The 21,950-nt window shown below is 39.5% G+C and overlaps 1 protein-coding gene across 1 annotated transcript; it reads left to right on the top strand.

Moving 5' to 3' along the window:
* Positions 1–2,968: 2,968 nt before the first annotated feature.
* LOC100552805 (serpin B4) lies at positions 2,969–15,512 on the top strand. The gene is made up of 8 exons (XM_003225588.4): positions 2,969–3,205; positions 6,806–6,990; positions 9,947–9,997; positions 10,507–10,650; positions 11,204–11,321; positions 11,478–11,620; positions 12,448–12,600; positions 14,964–15,512. The coding sequence occupies exons 2-8, from the start codon at positions 6,823–6,825 to the stop codon at positions 15,372–15,374; spliced, it is 1,188 nt and encodes a 395-aa protein (XP_003225636.2). The 5' UTR covers positions 2,969–3,205; positions 6,806–6,822; the 3' UTR covers positions 15,375–15,512.
* The last annotated feature ends 6,438 nt before the right edge of the window (positions 15,513–21,950 follow it).

The raw sequence follows: 21,950 nt of genomic DNA, 5'->3' as shown, positions 1-21,950 counted from the left end.
ATACCACCAAGAACAGTGTGATAGTGATGGTAATACACTATTATAATTGTTTATTGTGTGTTGCATGTGGTATTGCTAGTGGTGTTGCAGCGTGGTGGTGTAGCTCAGTGTGGTGGTGTATGGTGCTTATGTTGTGCTACACCAGTAATGTAATGTATTGTATGTACTACCTATAACTTGTAAGTCGCCCTGAGTCCCCTTTGGGGTGAGAAGGGCGAGATATAAATGTCGCTAATAAATAAATAATAACTCCTGTCCTGCATTCAACATGGCCAGCCTATATGCAGAAAACTGTTTGATTTTTAAATTAGTGCTTAATTTCAGGCTGGTGAGCCTTAGCCAGTCTATGAAAGCAAAGCTTGTATCAAGCCAGGAAGACAGATTCTATGATCGTGACATCTCTTACTACACATCATATCAGAATGGGCAATCAATGAACAACAAGCAGGTCCTTCTAAGAAGAAGCTGAAGTCAGGAAAATAATTACTTTACATGGGAACACACCTTTAAATGTGTCATATGAACCCTCTAACCTCACAACTGCCCTACCCCAATCTCATTAACTCACACTTGATAAGATTAAAAACAGATTTCACTGAGCCGTCATCTGGGAAAGTTTGAAAAAAATTACAGTATTTTCAAGGAAATGGTGACAACAATAGGGAAGAAAGCCTCTGCATAAAAATGCTGTCAATAATTGTGGATCACATTGTGCAACATGTTAGTTCTGTCTGGCAATATCATGGGTTGAAATACAGATAGCAGGAATAAAGATCTAAAGTATGTAGGAGGCAGAGGAAGCAGTCTTGACTTATCTGGACTATGTGGATACCAACATCTAGCCACAAAGGGCTTGGCTTGATGCATGAATCCACTATCATAAACAATCCAAGGGAAAATGCAACCTTAAGAGAGGTGCTTCTATTTCAGTGGAAGGGCCTTGGGTGCAAATGACCCAATGGAAAATGCCACCTTAAGAATGATGCCTTCAATCTGCTTCAGTGGAAGAGTCTTGAAGGCAGTGCTGCCTTAAAGGATGCCTGTTTTAAAAAGTGTGCTGGTATCCTTGAAATGGGTGGAGTCATTGCCTGCCCATGTGATGGGAATTAAGCAGATGGTTGAGTTAGAAGCTGGAGGAGGCGATCATAGTGTGATGGGAGTGAATACATTCTTTGCCTTCTTTAAAGACAGAGCCCCATGAAACTCCACCCTTTCACTCGCTTTCCCAATCTCAAGTTTACTTGGAAGCTAAATCCATCAAAATTAATAAGATTTGAGACCTCATCCCATTTTGGCAGGAAAGCGGAATCATCTTTGTGTGATGTTTCATGGGGTTCTGTCTTTAAAGAAGGAGTATGTACTCACCCTCATCAAACAGGATCACCTCCTCCCCCTTCTAGCCCAACCATCTGCTTAATTTCCCATCACACAGACTGGTGATTGTCAATTTTAAAATGCTCCTTACAATAGGATCTTCCCCTCTTCTCTTTGAATTCCTTCTCTTGAGTAGATTAGCAAACTTTTCCATGACCTTCCCTTGTTTGAATCCATCCACTTTTAACACTCCTTTCAATGGGATCTTTGCCTCTTCTCTTTGACTTCCTCTTCTTGAGCAGGTCAGTGGACTTTAACACCATGATCTCTCTCCCCACCCCAACTTTTGAAACCCTCCACTGTTGACATTATTTTCAATGGGATCTTCTCTTTGAATCCCTCCTCTAGAGGAGACAGGCACATTTTTGAAACACTTAATCCAATTGGACCCACATTGTCTTTAAGCCACTAATGCTCAGAAGGCTCATGGAGGGGCACTTCATAAAATGGAGTGTAAACGGAGAAATCCACCACTTCCTATTCCATGGACAGATACCCATTTTTAGGCATTCTTACATGCATGCAATAGAGTGGAGTTTATTTGTGCCTGGCTTTGAAATCTTCTACATGCCCTGGAGACGGAGTCTCATGAGAAACCACCAGAAGCAGTCATGCATCATTTGATGGGCTCCATGGGAGTCTGTCTTTGAACAGTCTTTGAAGTGTGTAGAAACGGAGGAGGAAAACCATTTGAAGGAAAATAAGGAATTTGTTTATTTGTTTAGGATGACAACATTGATGTGAAATATACTATTTATTTATTTTATTTACAGTATTTATATTCCGCCCTTCTCACTCCGAAGGGGACTCAGGGCGGATTACAATGAACACATATATGGCAAACATTCAATGCCAACAGACAAACAACATATATAGACAGACACAGAGGCATGTAACATTTTTTTCCCAGCTTCACGATTCCGGCCACAGGGGGAACTGTTGCTTCACTGTCCACTAGTGGCTGTACTTCCTCATTCCTTTCATTCAGTTTTTTTTATGATGTTGTAAATTAGTTAAATTAGCCTCCCACATAAAGCGTACCTAAATTTCCCTACTTGACAGCTGCAACTGTCTTTCGGGGCTGCATAGGTCAACAGCAAGCCGGGCTATTTAATGGTCGGGGGCTTAACCCGACCCGGGCTTTGAACTCATGACCTCTCGGTCAGTAGTGATTTATTGCAGCTGCTTACTAGCCAGCTGCTCCACAGCCCGGCCCTAGTAATTCTCTTGGAGAATTAATACTAGTAATTCTCTTGGAGAATTAATACTAGTAATTCTCTTGGAGAATTAATACTAGTAATTCTCTTGGAGAAATAATCTGAGAGAGGAGGATTTCCACCAATCTCTACCTTAAATTTGCCCCCTCAGTGTCATAGTCACTGTGCACTTCTAAACCTTAGTTCTACCACTGCTACAAGTCCCATGCTATTTCTGGATTAAACCTCGAAGTCACTGTGATCCTATATGCATTCTTGAAAGACATCTGCTACATTAGGAAACCTATGTTACAGGTGTGATTCATTTACGAGAGGATCAACTTATTCTGAAATTACAAATCACAACTTTTTTGTATTTTGCATACCACTTATTTTGCAGCACATGTATATTCTTTGCCCCATTTAGCTTGGATTCCTTGTTACAGTCACAATAGTCTGACTGTTGCACAGATTCATTTACATTTTCAGGATTACCTATCCAACAGTCAGGAAGTCACAAGTCTAACAAGCTAGTCTTTATGCAAATTTACATCTTTAAATATCAGTGCTCAGAAGGACTACACCATTTCACATACGTCTGCTCAGCAGAGTTAGAATCTCCCATAGAATAAAAGGTAAGTTTTATGTAGACTTTTTTCTTGTGTTAAATTAGTGTTGTGTGGATGTACAGTAGAGTCTCACTTATCCAAGCTTCACTTATCCAATGTTCTGTATTATCCAAGGCACTCTGCCTTTTAGTAGTCAATGTTTTTGAAGTAAACGTTGCAATGTTTTGGTGCTAAATTCATAAATACAGTAATTACTACATAACATTACTGTGTATTGAACTGCTTTTTCTGTCAATTTGTGGTAAAACATGATGTTTTGGTGCTTAATTTGTAAAATCATAATGTAGTTTTATGTTTAATAGGCTTTTTTCTTAATCCCTCCTTATTATCCAACATTTTCGCTTATCCAAGGTTCTGTCGGCCCGTTTATCTTGGATAAGTGAGACTCTACTGTATATGCATGTGTGCAGGCGTATGTGAACAAACCTCGAATAAAGGACAGCTGTCGAACAGGATGTTAAAAATGTAGAATTTTAGAAAACCATAGGGTGAAATGTTCATAATCAGGACTGACAATCAGAATATGGAATATAACAAAGAATGATTACAACATGAAAAGCACCAGCTGAAATGGATGAGTCTTTTGGGGAATTATATCAACCCCCCTCATTGCAAACAATATCTTATGGATTGTGGTCATGCATGAACATAGAATCTGTTGTGACATACAAAAATATGGAAACTTAATTGTGCAATTGCTTTTCATAATTTTCAAGGGTACTTTCCAAATGTTTTTGAACTACAATTCCAAGAGTGACTGATTATTTCCTGCGGTAATGGAGGTTCAAAGCATTTCGTTCCTTGTATTGTTGAAGACTTTCATGGCCAGAATCACTGGGTTGCTGTGCATTTTTCGGGCTGTAGGGCCATGTTCCAGCAGCATTCTCTTCTAACATTTCACCTTTATCTGTGGCTGGTATCAACAGAACCTCTGAAGATGCCAGCCACAGATGCAGACAAAACATTAGGAGAGAATGCTGCTAGAGCATGGCTATACAGCCCAAAAAAACTCATAGTAGCCCATTTGGTTCCTACCTTAAGTTCTGCCTACATATGCCAAGTGAAGAAGTCTCACCATATAACTGTTGTGGGAAATTCACATGCTATATGGCTAGTTCACAGTAGAAGCATTGCTTCCATTTGGTAATCTGGAACAAGTGGAAACTGAATTTATTCCAGAACTCCCAGGAAACTCGAGAGTAATACTGATGTTTTGCAAATTTGGACAATTGGATTGGGCTGGATCTAACTTCTGCAAGGGAGATGCCTCCGACTGATGACACAGTAGCAGCATCTCCAGTATACTCTCAGCCCAGCTGGCCATCTGGACACTAAAAGGCTCTGGAAATCCTACTGTGCTGCATCAGGGCAGCTCCAGAACACAATACTCCAGATTATTTTACTCAAGGTGGCTCTCCAGATATTACTGGGCCGTAGTGGGCATTATCCCTTACGTTAGCTGTGGCTGATAGAAGTTTTAGTCTAACACTGGAGGGCACATGTTGTTACCCATGCTCTGTGTAAGCAATTTCTCTTTGACAGTTTAAGACACTATCATGTTCTTGTGCAGATCAAGGTTACATATATATTACACATCAGTGTCCTTTGCTATGGCCACATAGGAAACTGAAGACATTGTTGCTTACACAATTTCCAAATCATGGTGCGGAGAAGAGACGTCGGAATGTTTATTTTAATTTATATTATTATATTATAACTGCTGCCTATGGGAAGATAGAGCCACTAGCTACTTAGAGAGGATACCTTTTAATTTTTGGTTTTCTTCTTTCTTCTTGTTTGTTTTTGATGGTAATATATATATGACAGAAACTGAGATGTTTAAAAGAACAATAACACGTTTATTCTGGCACAAAGCTTGATGGTTACAGTAACTTTCTCTTTAGTGGTACTTTGGTTAACAGTTGCAAAGCTAGAATGAGGTGTTTCAAACTTCTTAAAATGTCACTTCTTTCTTTACTGCTCTAAACTGCAGTCACCCTATGAATTACAATCACAGATTATCTGTTCCTCATCAGGAGACAGACTACTTTAAAATAAGTCACCAAACTTATTTTAAATTGACTCAAAATTAAGCATTTGAGTCTCCCTGATCCCTTCAACTGAGGGTCAGTCTTCACTGTACCTCCTCAGGGCACAGACTAACTGCTTCTTTTTCAAACCTGCACTTCTCCACCAAAACGGCAGTTGGCTCCTGAGTGCAGAGTAACTGAAATATTGACCCTTTTAAAATGCAATTAAACATATCTGTAAACTAAAAAATTCACACTTCGTTGCACATGTGTTCAGCAGAGATCTTAGAAAGCTAAGTGGTTTCAATGATTTCCTAACTAGTCTTCCAGAAAAAAGTGTTACAAACATCACCTGGTTTATGGATTTATGACACCAAGATTTGTTGCAACAGAGGAAACAGTATGTTTTACTGATTAGCCCATCAGCTAAACACATATAATAGAGGTAAAACATGGAAAACCACAAGTTAAAAAAAGCTTTCTAGTTCTGACATGTTGAAATATGAATCCCACCTCTATTTTTAATAGGCTAATTGGAGTGATAGTAACTACATATATAAAGGATAGTGAAAACAAACATTTATCCATTCTTAGGGGAAGAAAGATCTTTAGTCTTTTAACAGTAGAGTAAGATCATCTTGTTCTACTCCATTATCTAGGTAAGTTCAACTCTACTTACAAATTTCAGGACACTGTGGGAATTATAGATCAAAGAAATACATTTCCCAGGAGTTGTCTATATCTTTTGGTTGTATGCTCAGTCTGCTTAAAACAAGAGTCAATAGAATCTCCATTGAAGGGTAAATGTGTATGTGAATAGCTTGAAGTATAAAGACTTTATTCAAAGTTGATTACAAGTCTCCTCACAGAGAATTCAGGCGTTCCTAGAGAACATTATTCTTATTCAGCTCTGTTGCAGATGATGTTAAAACTGCCATGTCAGGATGGACTATACCAGTGATTATCAAACTGTGAGTCACTAGGTGTTTTGGCCTACAACTCCCAGAAATCCCAGCCAGTTTACCAGCTGTTGGGATTTCTGGGAGTTGAAGGGCAAAATATCTGGGGACCCACAGGTTGAGAACCACTGGATCATACTAACATAACACTATACAACTTACGGCATTGCTTTGTGATGGATCAACACTATGATGAAATTTTATGACAATAATCATATTAGTGATTAGTTTCCATTTATTATATATGTCAGTCAAAACAAAGATGTGCTGATATTTCCACAATTACATATTTATTTTTAGAATGGCATTTTATCTTGAAACATTATTGTGTTATTGGAAGCAATGTTTTGCTCCAATGACAGTTTTTGTATTTATCTCTTGTCTGGTATGCAGCACATTATAATAATTATAATGTGCAGGAGAGTTTAAACATCTAGAGATGCTCGGATTCAAATGTTATAGAATTCTTTATCAGGAGGACTATTTTTGATGTGATTTACTACTGTGCTTTATCAACTCACAATAATTACATGACAAAATCAGTATTGCCAGTTCTTCATTTTCAGAATGGTTCACTTATCTTAAAGATGAATTATTGTTTTTTTGTTATGTCACAGATATATTTGGCTGCACCATGGGAACCCTTATTGATTCAAATACTGAATTTGCTGTGGATCTTTTTAAAATACTGATGAAACACAATCCTGAAGGAAACATCTTTTGTTCCCCACTGAGCATCTCGGCAGCTCTGAGCATGACCCTTCTGGGCGCCAGAGGGAACACTGCTAAACAGATGGAAAAGGTAGTCATCTAATCACAATTCAGTTCAAGGAATGTCATGGGACAATATTGTTGCAAGGTTCAAACATAATCCATGCTGGGGGGGGGGGGTGGGGGGCGGGAATCACTTGGAAGTGTTCTCCACTGATAGCTGAAACAAAATATGTTTTGAATGTGTAGAATTTCACAATTCATATGAAACAAGGATGGAAAGAAAATGTAATTGGATTTGAAAATATTGAGTAAAATCTAGAATGAGAGATTTTCACATCCCTTTTTTCTGAATGTCAAACAAGGTCTGGGATGTTGTATGCACAAAAAGAGGAAAGTATTGAAAAGATGTCAGGCAGGGGGGAATCCTTTCAGATCCCACCTCTATCACCAATTTGAAATGATGTAAACTAAACTTAAGTGTTACACTAAATCTCTATACGCTGCCACCAATTATATACTGTGTGTGTGATTTATTCAATTAACTGCCACCAACGTGAGGTTTTTGAATTAATACTGATGAAACTTGGCTCCACAGACGTAAATGGAATGAGATGAGACAGATGTTAACAAATAACAACAAATTTATTTGTACAAAGCTTAGTTGCGGGTTTGGTTGATTAACTTATATAACTTTAAATAGACAAGTGGCTTAATAACTCTATAACCATAGACTTTGGTGTAAATCTTCTTCCACTTTCTTACTGATGTTACCAAATTGTAGCGAACCCTAACCACAGTCGAGTTCCTTCGTGGACAATGTCCCCACTACAATAAGGCTAATAATTTGATCCAATACCGATCAAATCCCAGATTCCTAGACTTTTCCCCACTAGAGATCTTACTAGATTCCCTTTAGTCTGTCCTGACTAAAGGTTTCTGTGCCAGGCCTATCTTTTCAGTACTTTCTGACTGAACAAGCCTCCAGCCATGCACACACACACCCTCTCCTTCTCTCCCACACACTCTCCCCCCTCAACTCCCAACTCTCAACTCCCAACTGAACTGGCTTCTCTTCTTTTTAAAAGCCGCTCTCCTTTCCTTGGCTCTGCCCACTTCTCTCTCATGAGCTAACCAGCTTTGTCTCCATGGCAACCCAACCACTGTGAAATGAAACAAAATGTCCGCTGCTTTACTCATGTTTCAAAATGGCTACTGTTAACTAAAACACAAATACACACTCCAACAGACAAAAATTAAACACAATAACTATGACTTCTCCACAGTATGTTAGGGTCTAAGGCAGTGGTTCTCAACCTGTGGGTCCCCACATGTTTTAGCTTACAACTCCAAAAATCCCAGCCATCTTATCAGCTGTTAGGATTTCTGGGAGTTAAAGGCCAAAACATTTGGGGGCCCATAGGTTGAGAACCTCTGGTCTAAGGGGAGAATAGCCCACAAGCAATAAACCAAATAGTAGTTTTCCTGCTGAGTTCTGAAAAGTTGTGGAGTTCCCTGGAAATGTATCATAGACTCCTCCAAACAATAGAGCCAATAGCGCAATGAAGCAATGAGTGAGAGTCATAGCACTGTATTAAAAGAACAGAGCCATGTGTGCTAGAGGGCCTGCCTTGTAACACAATGATCACTAGCTGCTTTTAAGTATACTGAGAGTCAATCAGTAACCTGGTGAGCTTTGGTACATAGGATGAAGGAGTGGAGTCCCACCATCATCTTCACCTCAGGCAGCAAACATCCATAGATTTCCTTAAAAAAGAACCACTATAAGCAGAGGGGAGTTGTCTTCCAGCATATACTCTCAGGGCAAGAGTGGGCAACTTCTGAAGGGCATGCTGGTTGGGGATGGCAAGGGTTTTAGTACAATATTTCTGGACTACATAAAATTTATTTGGACGTAACTACTGTATCATCCTCTTACTTTCCTATATATGAGTATAACGGATAAGCGGAGAGGCCAAATATAACAGATCAAGCAGAAATATATCACGGCGCTGCTACTGATTATAACCCTACTCTACAAACGTACACGCGAGCACACATATGTGAGAGGCGAGGGTACACTTTTTGAATTTAGATTTTCTTTTAAAATGGTAGCTGCCACCAATCTAAATGTCTTTAGGATTTTTGTTGTTAAATGTGTCTGAGGCAAGCTTCTCCCATTCCCTGCCCACACTGTTTCTACCTCTGGCTCCCAAACTGATGTTCACTATGAGGCTTTTCTGTGGTATTTTATTGTTGTATTGCTGGAACTTTTATAAAGGCTTCTTGATGGAAAAGATCCACTGTGGAGGCTTTTGAAAGTTGAAAATAGAATAAAAATTTATTTTCTTAAAACAGGAAAATGATTACTTCAGAGAGGTACATAACCGTAAACGGTTACAGACGTTCTTCAGCTTAACATAGTTGTATGATTCAGATTACTTCACTTAGTTTCAAACAGTTCCAACCAACCAATCCCTTGCTCTATTTGCTAAGAATAGTCACGAGTTTCCCAGGGTTGTTAACTAACTCTAACCTAGAGTCCTTCTATTAACCAGCCCAATAGTGAGAGTCAATCCCTTGAGTTATCTTCCCCCCAAGATAACTCCCAAATTGCCTGACCTAGTCTGTCAGTTTCACAGCTTTCGGTTCTCTCTCTCACACACACACACCATCCAAACTCCAAACTGCTCTTTCCTCTCCAAACCCCAAAACCGAGCTGCCTGGAGCTCTTTTTTCCCTCTGCACTCTAAGACTTGGCTCTTCCCATCTCTGGCTGGCCAATCCTAGAAGTCTCTCTCTAAGCTCTTCCCTCTTTCTAACCACACTCAAGATGGCTGCCTGGCATTCCTCTACAAAATGGAGGCCTGCCTCACTCACTGTTACCCAGGCTTCATTCCCGGCCTAATAGGTAAGGTTCACTATAACGAGCACTCCTTAGATAATGTAATGAGCTCATGTTTTTTCCCCACTAGGCCTCATAAAAATGTATGCCACAATGATATAAAGGAGAATGAAGGTTTTACATTCTACATTTTCTGTTTCAGGTTCTTCACTTCACTGAAATCACTGGATCTGGATGCTCTAAGGACATTCCTGTAAGAGTGCTATAAGCCATAACCTAACTCTTTCAACATCTTCAATTTAGAAAGAGGAAATGCAGACCTAGACAGATTATTCTTTTGAAAGAGTAGATAACCCAAAAACAGAAACACACTCCATTTTAATGCTGTTTTTAAACAAAATCCAGTATAATAATTTTAGGTGCTAAAATTAAAAAGATTTGCTACTCCTCTAAGAGCATTTTCATGCACTACATTATTCATTATTTTTGATTTGTGCACATATGCAAGTGTATTTAAATTGTGCATATATAACAGATAAATGCAAAGTAGGTCTTAGAAATTCTACTTTTAGGAGGGCAATTACCAGACTTCATGCAGACAGAATGGTGGCCATGCCTGCTGGTTGGATTATTATTAAAGCTGACATCCAAAGTCTAATGCAATGCTTCCAACCTCTTGATGTAAAGCCCAATTTGGAGCATATGGCAAACTACCTTCACAAGAAAGCAATTGTCTTGCTAAACTGCTTTTTCTCTTTGAAGGTTACTGGGGCACAATGTGACAAACCTGGAGGACCTCACGAACAGTTCAAGGCACTCTTGTCTGCCATCAACAAACCTACCAAAGATTATGCTCTGAGTATTGCCAACAGGCTATATGGATCAAACAATTATGAGTTCTTGCAGGTAAGAAATCATACTCTCCATATTTCATATAACAATCCAGTTTTGAATGGACTAGAAGTGTTATAGTCAATGATTGTGCCAAGTGCCAACTTTCTCATAGCTGGTTCTGTTTATTTTAATGACACATTGCAAACCCACTGAAATTAATAGGATATATATTAGTCATGACTAACTATTCCATTGATTTCAGTAGGTTCATTCTAGCCATGACAAAGTATAGATTCATTCAAGAAATAGTTATTTTAGTTGGTTTGAAACCTTTATTAAAATCACTTTTATTAGCTGTTTTGTTATGTGCCTTCAAATAATTTATGATTTATGGAGACTTTAAGGATTTTCTTTGGCAGAATTTGTTCAGGCATAAATTGTACTATGCAGGAGTGAAGTTAAAGCACAGCTTGTACAAGTTTATTTTTTGAACTAGAATTTCTGGTGTAGTTTGAACTCAACTGTTAACACAATGAAAGGTCAAAATGAAGGAACACATCACTAGAAATTCCTGTTTATTGTGACTGAAAATAATAGTTACCTTATTATCCTTAATTCCGCACAGCAATACTTACATTGCACCAAGGAGCTGTACCATGCTGAGTTGGAAAGAGTTGACTTTGGGAATGCAACAGAAGAAGTGAGAAAGAAGATTAATTCTTGGGTGGAAAGCCAAACAAATGGTAAGAGAGCATGTATTCATTCTCACGTAGCTTGGATGAGATCATTTTGGATGTGCCTCTCGACTACAGTTCAAAACTGATTTTTTTTAAATGAATAATTGAAAGTTTTCAGCTATCTGACAATAATCTCTTTTCCTTAAATTTATTTTCAAAAAGGTATAATCAAGGATCTTTTTCCTAGTGGGACTATTTCCTCAGATGCTGTCTTGATCTTAGTGAATGCCATATACTTCAAAGGAGAGTGGAAGGTGATGTTTGATAAAAAGAAAACACATGAAGAGGTTTTTTGTACCAGCAAGGTAAGATATTTCTAAATGTTAGCATGGATAAGAATGTATAAATTATCTGTTCTACAATAACAACTGATCTTTTATACACAGACAATGAAAGATTTAGAACATGGAAATATTTCTGTTTTAATTATTTCCCGGAAGAACTTGCCCAGTGTGGCCATTAGAAGGAGCCGCGGTGGTGCAATGGGTTAAACACTTGTGCCAGCTGGACTGCTGATCTGAAGGTTGAATTGCTGACCTGAAGGTTGTTAGTTCGAATCCGCAGCATGAGATGAGCTCCCATTTGTCAGCTCTAGCTTGCGGGAACATGAGAGAAGTCTTCCAGCAGGATGGTAACACATCTGGGCATCATCTCTGTAGACGGCCAATTCTCTCACACCAGAAACAACTTGCAATATGTTCTTAAGTCGCTTCTGACATGATAAAAAAAGTGTGGCCATTAGCTATGCTAACTTAAATGATTCTATAAGTTATAATCATAAGCTCAAATTCTATTGTTAGTTCCCAATAGAAGAAACTCATACAATCATGGGGACTTACGGAAGAGTTGAATCATCAAATTCCCATTGATGTAGTGAGTTTGCTAAAGTTGGGACTAAATATTGAATCTGGGCCCCCAAATGTTCCAAAATCAGCAACAATCAGGTTTGGGCTTTTCCATTAGCCAGGCAACAGGTGAGTTTCTGATTTAAAATATTGCTGACACTGAAAATATTGTCAGCTCACTAAGTACATTCAACATTTCATGTAGTGTATATAGCTACCCAATCCATTCTGTTTCTATGGAGTGAACCATTCTATGGAATGGTTAAATACTGCTTTATGTATTACAGAATCAAAAGAAACAAGTGCAAATGATGCTCCAAGAGGGCGAATTTAATCTGGCTAAAATAAATGATCCACCTTTGAAAGTCCTTGAACTTCCTTACCAGGGTGGACTAAGTATGTTCATTCTCCTACCAGATTGCAAAGAATCTTCAGACCAGGTATTTTTCTTTGATTTCTACAAATGTTAGTAAAATAAAAGAATGTTTAAAAATAATTCTGGAAAATCTTTATAGTGAGCGTTCATATTTCTGACATTCTAAACCAGTGATGGCCAACCTATGACACGCGTGTCAGCACTGACACGCCTAGCCATTTTTGCTGACACGCTGCTGCATGCAGATTGATTGGATGACTATGTCCTTTGTGGCCAAATTTGGTGTGATTTGGTCCAGTGGTTTTGTTGTTTACTCCATGGGAATTATGCACATTACATTTATATATATATAAATATATATAATTTCTATTATTATTGTAGTATATTATCATATTAGTACTATTATATTATTATTCTATTATTCCTTGCTCATGACTACATTGAAACTAGAATAGAGAGAAATCAGCATGGAAACTGCAAGAGGTACCATAGATTGTTGTACATGGAAATAATGGTAGTAAATAGTTTTTGATTTATTGAATACAGTTATATATTACAATTATATATTTTTGTTATTTAAACTATACATATTGTGAAATTATGGTTTTTTTTCTCAAAGTGACACACCACCCAAGTCATGCTAGGTTTTTTGGTGAATTTTGACACACCAAGCGCAAAAGGTTGCCCATCATTGTTCTAAACAGTAGGGTGAATGAGTCACCTGATCCACCACCTTTCCTTTAAAAAAATATTGTGTGATGTTTAAATAATTTTTATTCATAAATATTTAATTTTTTTGTTTTAAATATGAACACACTATAGGTAATGTAATAGATCTTGAGTGCCAGCATCGATTAATGTTATATGTTATGTGTGTGTGTGTGTGTATATATATATATATATTTAGGAGCCCTGGTGGCGAAGTGCGTTAAAGCACTAAGCTGGAGACCGAAAGGTCCCAGGTTCAAACCCCGGGAGCGGCGTGAGTGGCCGCTGTTAGCTCCAGCTCCTGCCAACCTAGCAGTTCGAAAACATGCCAATGTAAGTAGATCAATAGGTACCGCTCCGGCGGGAAGGTAACGGCGCTCCATGCAGTCATGCCCCCACATGACCTTGGAGGTGTCCACGGACAATGCTGGCTCTTCGGCTTAGAAATGGAGATGAGCACCAACCCCCAGTCAGACATGACTGGGCTTAACGTCAGGGGAAACCTTTACCTTATATATATATTTATAATTTAAAATGCTTACTGAACTTTGATATTGCCCCAATTCCTGTGTCTAAATTTGCATGTCAGATCACACTATAGTTTATTGACACAGGAATGAACTGAAGTGAGCCTTTAATTCAAATATCCCATCACCTAAATCCTCAATCCTCATGGTCACAAAAATGCAGAAGAGTTTTCTGTTCCACTTCTGATTACTGTATTTCATCACATAATAGTTGCCATCACATAATAGTATAGTTTTCTCTCCCCTTTTGGGGAAGGCAAAAATGGAATTTTGCCATTCTCCACATAATAGCAACACCCTTGGTTTACTCGCCTTGGTGAGTGAACTAAGAGTGTGACTACCATTTTGGTGCAGTATCAATTCCATCCCTCACACCGTCTGCCCTCTTTCCCTTTTGGCAAGGGGCCAGTCACGCAGGTGGGTGAACCATTACCTGCCCACATGGCTGAACTTTCAAAGAGAAGATCAAAGTGGTGTCAAAGAGAGAAGATCAAAGTGGATTCAACCAGTGCTTTGTGGAACTGCTACTTGAGCTGTCACCTGAGTGTTCATTTGGCTTTACTCCTCCTTTTCTATATCTGAAAGAGGAATGAAGATGAACAATAGCATTGAGAAATGTTCCTCTAAATAACAAGTTCTTCAAGCCCCTCTAGCTATAAGGAAAAGCTCCAGGTTAACCAGTTAAGAGGCCAGTTTAGGCTCATGGGTTCTTCATCCATGTTTTAAAGTTAGATTGTTTGAAGCTAACCATAGGTCATTCTAGCTAGACCTGTTATTCCAGGTCTCATGACAAGTTGTGGTTAAGTGAAAGCATCTGAACCTCTCTGTACAAGAAAGTTGAATGTGAGCATGTGAGTACAAAACTCAGTGCAGTACAGTGCTCATTTTGGTCATGCTTAAAATATATTGGATTAATCTCTTTTGAAAAAATAAGGCAATAATGATTTGATGTTCAAATTAGGTGAATGTATTCAATATTTTCTTTAATTCATTCAGACCTTTCCATCAAATAATTTCTAAGGAAGTGTTGCTTCTTCAGATAAGTGGGTTTTCGTAGTGTTTCCCCCCGAAGTTAAATTTTTATGGCAAAGATTTTAGGGAAATATGTTTTCTTTTAATAGTGCTCATACATCTTCCTGCTATATTTTTCTTTTTCTTTTTCAATGAATTGTTGTTGTTATTGTTGTCACAGCTTGACAGAGAACTCACGTATGTGAAGCTGAAAGAATGGACCAGTTCAGCCAACATGAAGAAACAAAAAATGAGAGTTTTCATACCAAAATTCAAGCTAGAAGAAAAATATGAACTCAAACCAATTTTAGAAGCTATGGGAATGACTGATGTATTTCTACGGGGAAAGGCTGACTTATCAGGAATGTCAAAAAACCAGTATCGTCATCTGGTTGTGTCCAAGGTCATTCATAAAGCTTATGTTGATGTCAATGAAGAGGGCACAGAAGCAGCTGCTGGTACTGGTGTAGAAGTGATTCCTAAACATGCAGTAATTCTTCCAGAGTTTAAAGCTGACCGTCCCTTCATTTTCTTCATAGCAGATAATAAAACTGAGAGCATCCTGTTCAGTGGCAGATGTTCCTCACCATGATGTTCACCAGATGCAAAAATCACAACAAGCAACTTTATCTTGGTGGTGGGCTGAGCATGTTAACAGTTCTGGAAGAAATAAATACTCTAAATTCAATATACTTTTTGATTAATAAAGTAAAACTTAAAGAATCACAAAGTCCTAATCTTTATCACTCTGATATATGTGTAGGCAAAGGCATCTTAACCTGATCTTAACTTGGCTGGCTGTCCCCTGATTTTCCCTCTTCAAAGGGGAAATGATTTTTATAGTATAGCCCCCCCCCCCCCCCTGCACATCTGGCTGAAATAGCTCTATTGCATCAAGCTAGCTGGCATCTGCACTTAGCCAAGTTACTTGTTCAGCCATGCTACAAGGATTGAATCTTACAGTGGTTGCAGCTTAAGCTATTGCACAATTTGCTAGGAATTTCAACTCACGTAGGCTTAGCAAAGCCTTTGGGATGTAGGAGATCTTGTGTGTGTGTGTGTGTGTGTGTGTATTTATAGCACAACATTAGGGGGAACCTATATATAGGTTTATATACTACAACCAACACTACACATTATGTACAATAGGACTAACATCTTTCCTCTCCCTTAATCAGATATAAATTTGAATTTCCATTATATGCTTTCTTTGTTTCTGTCTCTCTCCCTCTCTTTGCCATACACTCAACTGATTCCCCAACAGCTAAAATGACTTTTTACTCCAGCAACAGACACTTCTGTTTTTACCAATGTATGCCAAAACACATATTTTTGCATGCAATGCCTTGATTTTTTAACATAAATGTGGGATTAAATTGTAGTTCTCGTTGCTGAGAAACACATGTCCTGCTGCTGAACTAACCATATATTTTGAATTTCTGGATCTTTCCATGCTCTCTTGTCCTTTGCTCTTTCCCCTACTACTGCTGCTGCTGCAGTCCCTGGATAGCATCAGAGGTAATGGACAAGACACAAGAACAATTTCAAAATGCAGTATTTAAACCAGGCATGGGCAAACCTTTTTGCCTTGGGGCCGCATTGCAGGCCTGGCCAGTAGGACCAGGCCAGGAGGGGGGGGGGGCTGAGCACACGCTGGGTGGGAGAGGGCCAGGAAAGGGCAGGGCAGTGGTCATCCTCAGTTGTTCTCCCAGCATAAGTATGGGGCTGCTCACCCCATCCTTATGCTGGCAGAAAGGCAAGATATCTGGTAACTGCCCCGATCCTCCTCCCCTGATCCCCAGACTGTCCTCTTGGCATTATGGCAGGAGGAGGGCGAAACAGACGGTGGCTGAGAGTGCTCCGGAAGGCTCTCAGCTACTGTGTGCCTTCCTTGAGCCATTCTCCTGGCATAAGGATGGGGTTGCTCGCACTGCCCTATTGCCGGGAGAAGGGCAAAACACGCAGTGGCTGAGAGCTCTCCAGAAGGCTCTCAGCTGCTGCGTACTTTCCTCTCTTGTCTTTTTGGCATAAGGATGCGGTGGGTCAACATGTCCTTAGGCCAAGAGGACAAGGAAAATAAGGAGGACCTGAGGTTAGCACCCAGGGGGCACATCTGGCACATCTTAGTTTGCTCATGCCTGATTTAAACCAATGATATCGCCAGATGAAATATTGTACAGTTCAATCCAAAATTAGTTAAAAAGCATTTCAGCAGACGGGGCTTTTTCCCCATCCTAGGATGCTGCCAAGACACAGCCAGGACAGAGACTGCCAGAGCCCATCACATGACATAGGGCTACTACTGGTTGGGCACCCATTCCGGTCCATCCTGGCTGTGTCTTGGCAGCGTGTTGAAAAGCTGCCCTGAGAAAATGGGTAACTACTTGTGTTCTCATTGACTAAGTTAGGGACAACATGGGACAAAGCTGGGAGCAGACTGGAAATGCTATGGGATGGTAAGGGCATTGCCCAACAGTTTCCCCCACTGCCCCATGGATTCCCCCCCTGTTCCTCCGTCTGATGAGCCTTTCTTCATTGTTATTGTCACAGGCTCTTTGAAAATACAAAAATGCTTCCCATGTGCAGATTCTTTAAAATCTGTTTTTGATCTGATCAAATGTGAGTTATTGAGATTGGGCAGGGCATGATTCATATGACATATTTAAGGGTGTGTTTCCTTGTAGAGGTAATTATTGCTTTCATGACTTCATCTTTTTCTAGAAGATCCTCTGCTTGCTGTTTATTGATTGTCTGTTCTGATACAGTGTGTGGCAGTAGTTGCCATCAAAATAAATCACAGAGCATTTGTATTTCTGTCTTGTTAGAAACTTTGTTTTCACAGACTGGTATACACAATCTACAGTAGAGTCTCACTTATCCAACACTCGCTTATCCAACATTCTGGATTATCCAACGCATTTTTGTAGTCAATGCTTTCAATATATTGTAATATTTTGGTGCTAAATTCGTAAATACAGTAATTACTACATAGCATTACTGCGTATTGAACTACTTTTTCTGTCAAATTTGTTGTATAACATGATGTTTTGGTGCTTAATTTGTAAAATCATAACCTAATTTGATGTTTAATAGGCTTCTCCTTAATCTCTCCTTATTATCCAACATATTCGCTTATCCAATGTTCTGCCGGCCCGTTTATGTTGGATAAGTGAGACTCTACTGTATATAGTTTTAGAGGTTGTGGGAGAGGGCCTCTTCCACTGTTGCAACCCAGTTAGGGAATAATTGCTGGTGTCATTCCAATACCAAGTAAATATGGCTTATTAACTTCTGCTCCAACGACGGCATCTAAGTTGACTATTATGCGAGAGATTATATATGTGACATGGTCACAGTGAGCTACTGAAAGTTCTAGCAATGGGCTTAGAGGGGAGGATCCTTGAGTTAAACCTATCACCACCCTTAATAGATCAGCTGGACATGAATTCACAGACCACAATATGTGCTGAAATGAAAATTTTCTTCACTGCATGTATTGCCACCTTATATCAACAAAGATGTCCTTTATATCACGCCTTGTCACATAGAAGTTGTGTTTTCTACCATCTATCTTGGCTTTTCCCATTTGAGTTCCCTGAAGATCTCTGTATACCAAGGAGCCTGATTAGTAATGAGTCAGAGAGGACATTTGGGAGCAATCGTGCCAATAGCTCTGGTTAAACTTTGATTCCATTGATTAACCTGGGCTTCAACAAGACCAGACAAAAAACTCTCGAAGGTCTTCTGGAATATCAATGGATTCATTGGCCTTCAAGTACGGATCATAGTTCCTCCACCCCTGCAGGGGTAGGTTATAGCTGGGATACTAGCCATGACTCGAAAGTGATCTGTCCATGACAACTCATAGGTATTGGTTACCCCTGCCCACAGATCTGTATGTTCCAAGCTGAAAACCGTAGGTCCAGATACCAATTAGGATAGGCCCATGTTTATCATGAATATCATGAACTCCTGAGCTGCACCTGACAAACTGGCCTCTAGTGGTATGTTGAAGTCACTCAGAAGCAAAAATCTGGGTGACTGCAACAACACCATCAAGACCAGTTCCATGAGTTTGTCCAAGGAGTCTGTTAAGCAGCAGGGCGGATGGTATATTAATGGAATGACCAGACTATCCCTGGTTTTCATCACTAAAGTACACACGCACAATGTGATTCAGCTCCCTAGCAAGTAATCTGGTTAGATTGCCCCACCCATACCCCAGTCCACTTTTCATCTCCTGCTCACTAACACAGAATCTGGCTAGGAGGATCTGACCCCAGGTTGGACCACTATCATTTCTCAGCCAAGATTCAGAGAAGCATGCCAGGTCAGCCCTCTTCATCTTTGATAGTACATGGTGTGTAATTTGTTTGTTTGCTTGCTTTAAATTGATCTGGTAATACTTAAGACTGAGGTGAGTTTTTGTGGATGGCCTGACTCACTTTCCAAGTTCCTCAGGCTGGCAGAGTGACTGGAGTGAGATAGGTATTACATCTCTCTCACTGTCTCCTTCCTCCAGAAGTGCATGCAACCCTGCCATCACCATATCTCCCTTGGCCATGCACAATTTGTATTGCAGCTCGGTTTCCATATACATTTGATTAAAACCAATCAATACAGAAACAAACAAGCAAAAAGGAAAAACAAAAGACAAACAGTAAGGTATTACTATAACAACACTTAACATACTCTAGTCAATGGGTGTGTTCCCAGTCGATCAGGCTGATAAATTGATTAGTCTGGCAGCACCCTACTCACACCAGAGTGCTAGCTACCGGGTAACCAATTAAATGGTTCCAGGTAATAGCTTGTGCAGTTTGGCTGGAGGGTGATCCATTTTTCATTCTGAATTTCATTGAGTACCCAGATCCGTTTTTGGGAACTTCCCCAAAATCAGCTAATAGAAAAATCTGTTTTCGGCCAGGCAATTTAAAGATCCGGGAAGATCTGGCCAATTGGTTGCAATGGTGAACCTACAAGACCCCGCTTTCCATTCCTGGTATCCTTTCCTTTCTTCCTTTCAATGGAGCCTGGTTTTGAGGAACAGAGTTAAAGAAGCATCCTTCCTGGGCTCCTTTTCTTTCTTCCTTTCAAGGGAGCCTGGGTTTGAGGAATGGGGTTAAGGAAGCATGTACCGTGTACTTCCGAATAGAAAGGAAGAAGTCACTCCCGGCAGCCACATGGACCGTTTCATGCGAAAAAACATGGCGGCTGAGCCCTTGCTGTTATGAATGTCCAGAGAATCTGAAGAAGCTGAAAGAAAACAGCTAAAATGCATCCATGCACAAGTTTACCAGGTAGTCCTCTCACTACTACCTGGTCCTTCAGCTGGCTTTCTCACTGCTACCTGGTGTATCAGTTCCAAAGCAACCAGTCTCCACCCACTGAGCTGGTAGGGGTTTTCACTACATAATAGTACACAACATATAATGCCATTAAAATCGATAAAGAGTTCTTTTAACAGCTAGGGACATAAAACCCATACTGTTAGTGAGCCCAATTCTAGGTTTCTTCTCCTGGCAAACACTGGATTTCTTAAGCCTCAAGATGCCAGTTCCTCCCTTACCTCCCCCTACTCCCCAGTTGCTTCAGCATCTTGGCTGACATCACATCTGTCATTGACCCAGGACTGCTGAGGGAGGACCATCACACCTGTCACCAAGGAAGGGGCACAGCAGCAGGACAGACATCCAGGGAAGGTTCCAGGATGCTGGATGGTTGAGACTCCCATCTTCACAGTGGCCAGGAGACTGGTGGTAAGAAACAGGGCTGATTCAAAGTTTGGCAGTCTGGACCAGCCATGGGATATTACTATCCATATAGAACCAGTCTTGGTTTTTGGGATTGATTCAAGCCTGATTTGTTTCAGGACCCAATTATTTCACTATTATCTTTTGTACTAAATTAGTTTTTGCTGTATACTGCCCTAAAATTCTGAGGTATTAATATTCTGAGATCTTTTTCTTCTTGCTAGCATTTGTCCCACAAATTCGTAGGGTCTGCGTTGCCTGCCATTTCCATATGGCTTTGTTTTGGGCATTCCTAAAAAAAAACCCTTCATGGTTTTGACAGGTTGATGCGACTGTTTGTACTGCCGCTGGTGGGTTGCACTACCTATCACTGCAGACCGTTGCCCCATTCATTGGTTATCCAGATGTTGCTGCTGGGAGGTGGGGTTGAATTTTTGTCAGCCATTAATATTTTGAGATCCTCAGAAATTAATTAACAAACATCAATAAATGCATACATACAGACAAAAATAGTGGTACAGTAGAGTCTCACTTATCCAACATAAACGGGCCGGCAGAACGTTGGATAAGCAAATATGTTGGATAATAAGGAGAGATTAAGGAGAAGCCTATTAAACATCAAATTAGGTTATGATTTTACAAATTAAGCACCAAAACATCATGTTATACAACAAATTTGACAGAAAAAGTAGTTCAATACACAGTAATGCTATGTAGTAATAACTGTATTTACGAATTTAGCATCAAAATATCATGATATATTGAAAACATTGACTACAAAAATATGTTGGATAATCCAGAATGTTGGATAAGCGAGGCTTGGATAAGTGAGACTCTACTGTATTAAGTTTCCCCAGACCAATTTGATAAGACTTCCTATCTTTAACACCTAAATGGTTCAAGCCATACAAAAGGGTTTTCTCCATGTAGATTGCTATTTTTGTGGTGGGTTTTTAATATATTTTATTAATTTTCATATAATCATCAGGCATTGTTTATTTGTATATCAAATACCAATACACTGTTACTGAAAATATAGTTACAAAGCCGATCAAATTAAACAACTACCAAAGTCAAAATGAGATTATAATGTGTCAGTCAAAATGGCATATGGCTTGATAGAGATCAATGGACAAAGTTAGTTTTTGAAACAAACAGAATAGGGAAGGATGTGGTTTTGAAATGGTCCTCTGTGATCTCTTTTATTGCTTTTAAATTTTGAATGTCATTTTTTCCCTTCTGGGCTGTTAATACAGATGGGAGTATATATTAGGTTATTTTTGAAAAATTAAAAAATGTAATCCAATTCACACATTTATGTATGAATTTTATGGAAAGATTCTGAGACCTTTTTCAATGAATGCCACAGAAAGGGACATTGGAGAATTTCACCCTATGGTCCTGCTGTACTGTTG

The sequence above is a fragment of the Anolis carolinensis genome, chromosome 4 (assembly GCF_035594765.1).
Source record: "Anolis carolinensis isolate JA03-04 chromosome 4, rAnoCar3.1.pri, whole genome shotgun sequence".
In the NCBI taxonomy this organism is placed as follows: Eukaryota; Metazoa; Chordata; class Lepidosauria; order Squamata; family Dactyloidae; genus Anolis; species Anolis carolinensis.
This window is presented reverse-complemented; position numbering and strand designations above follow the sequence as displayed.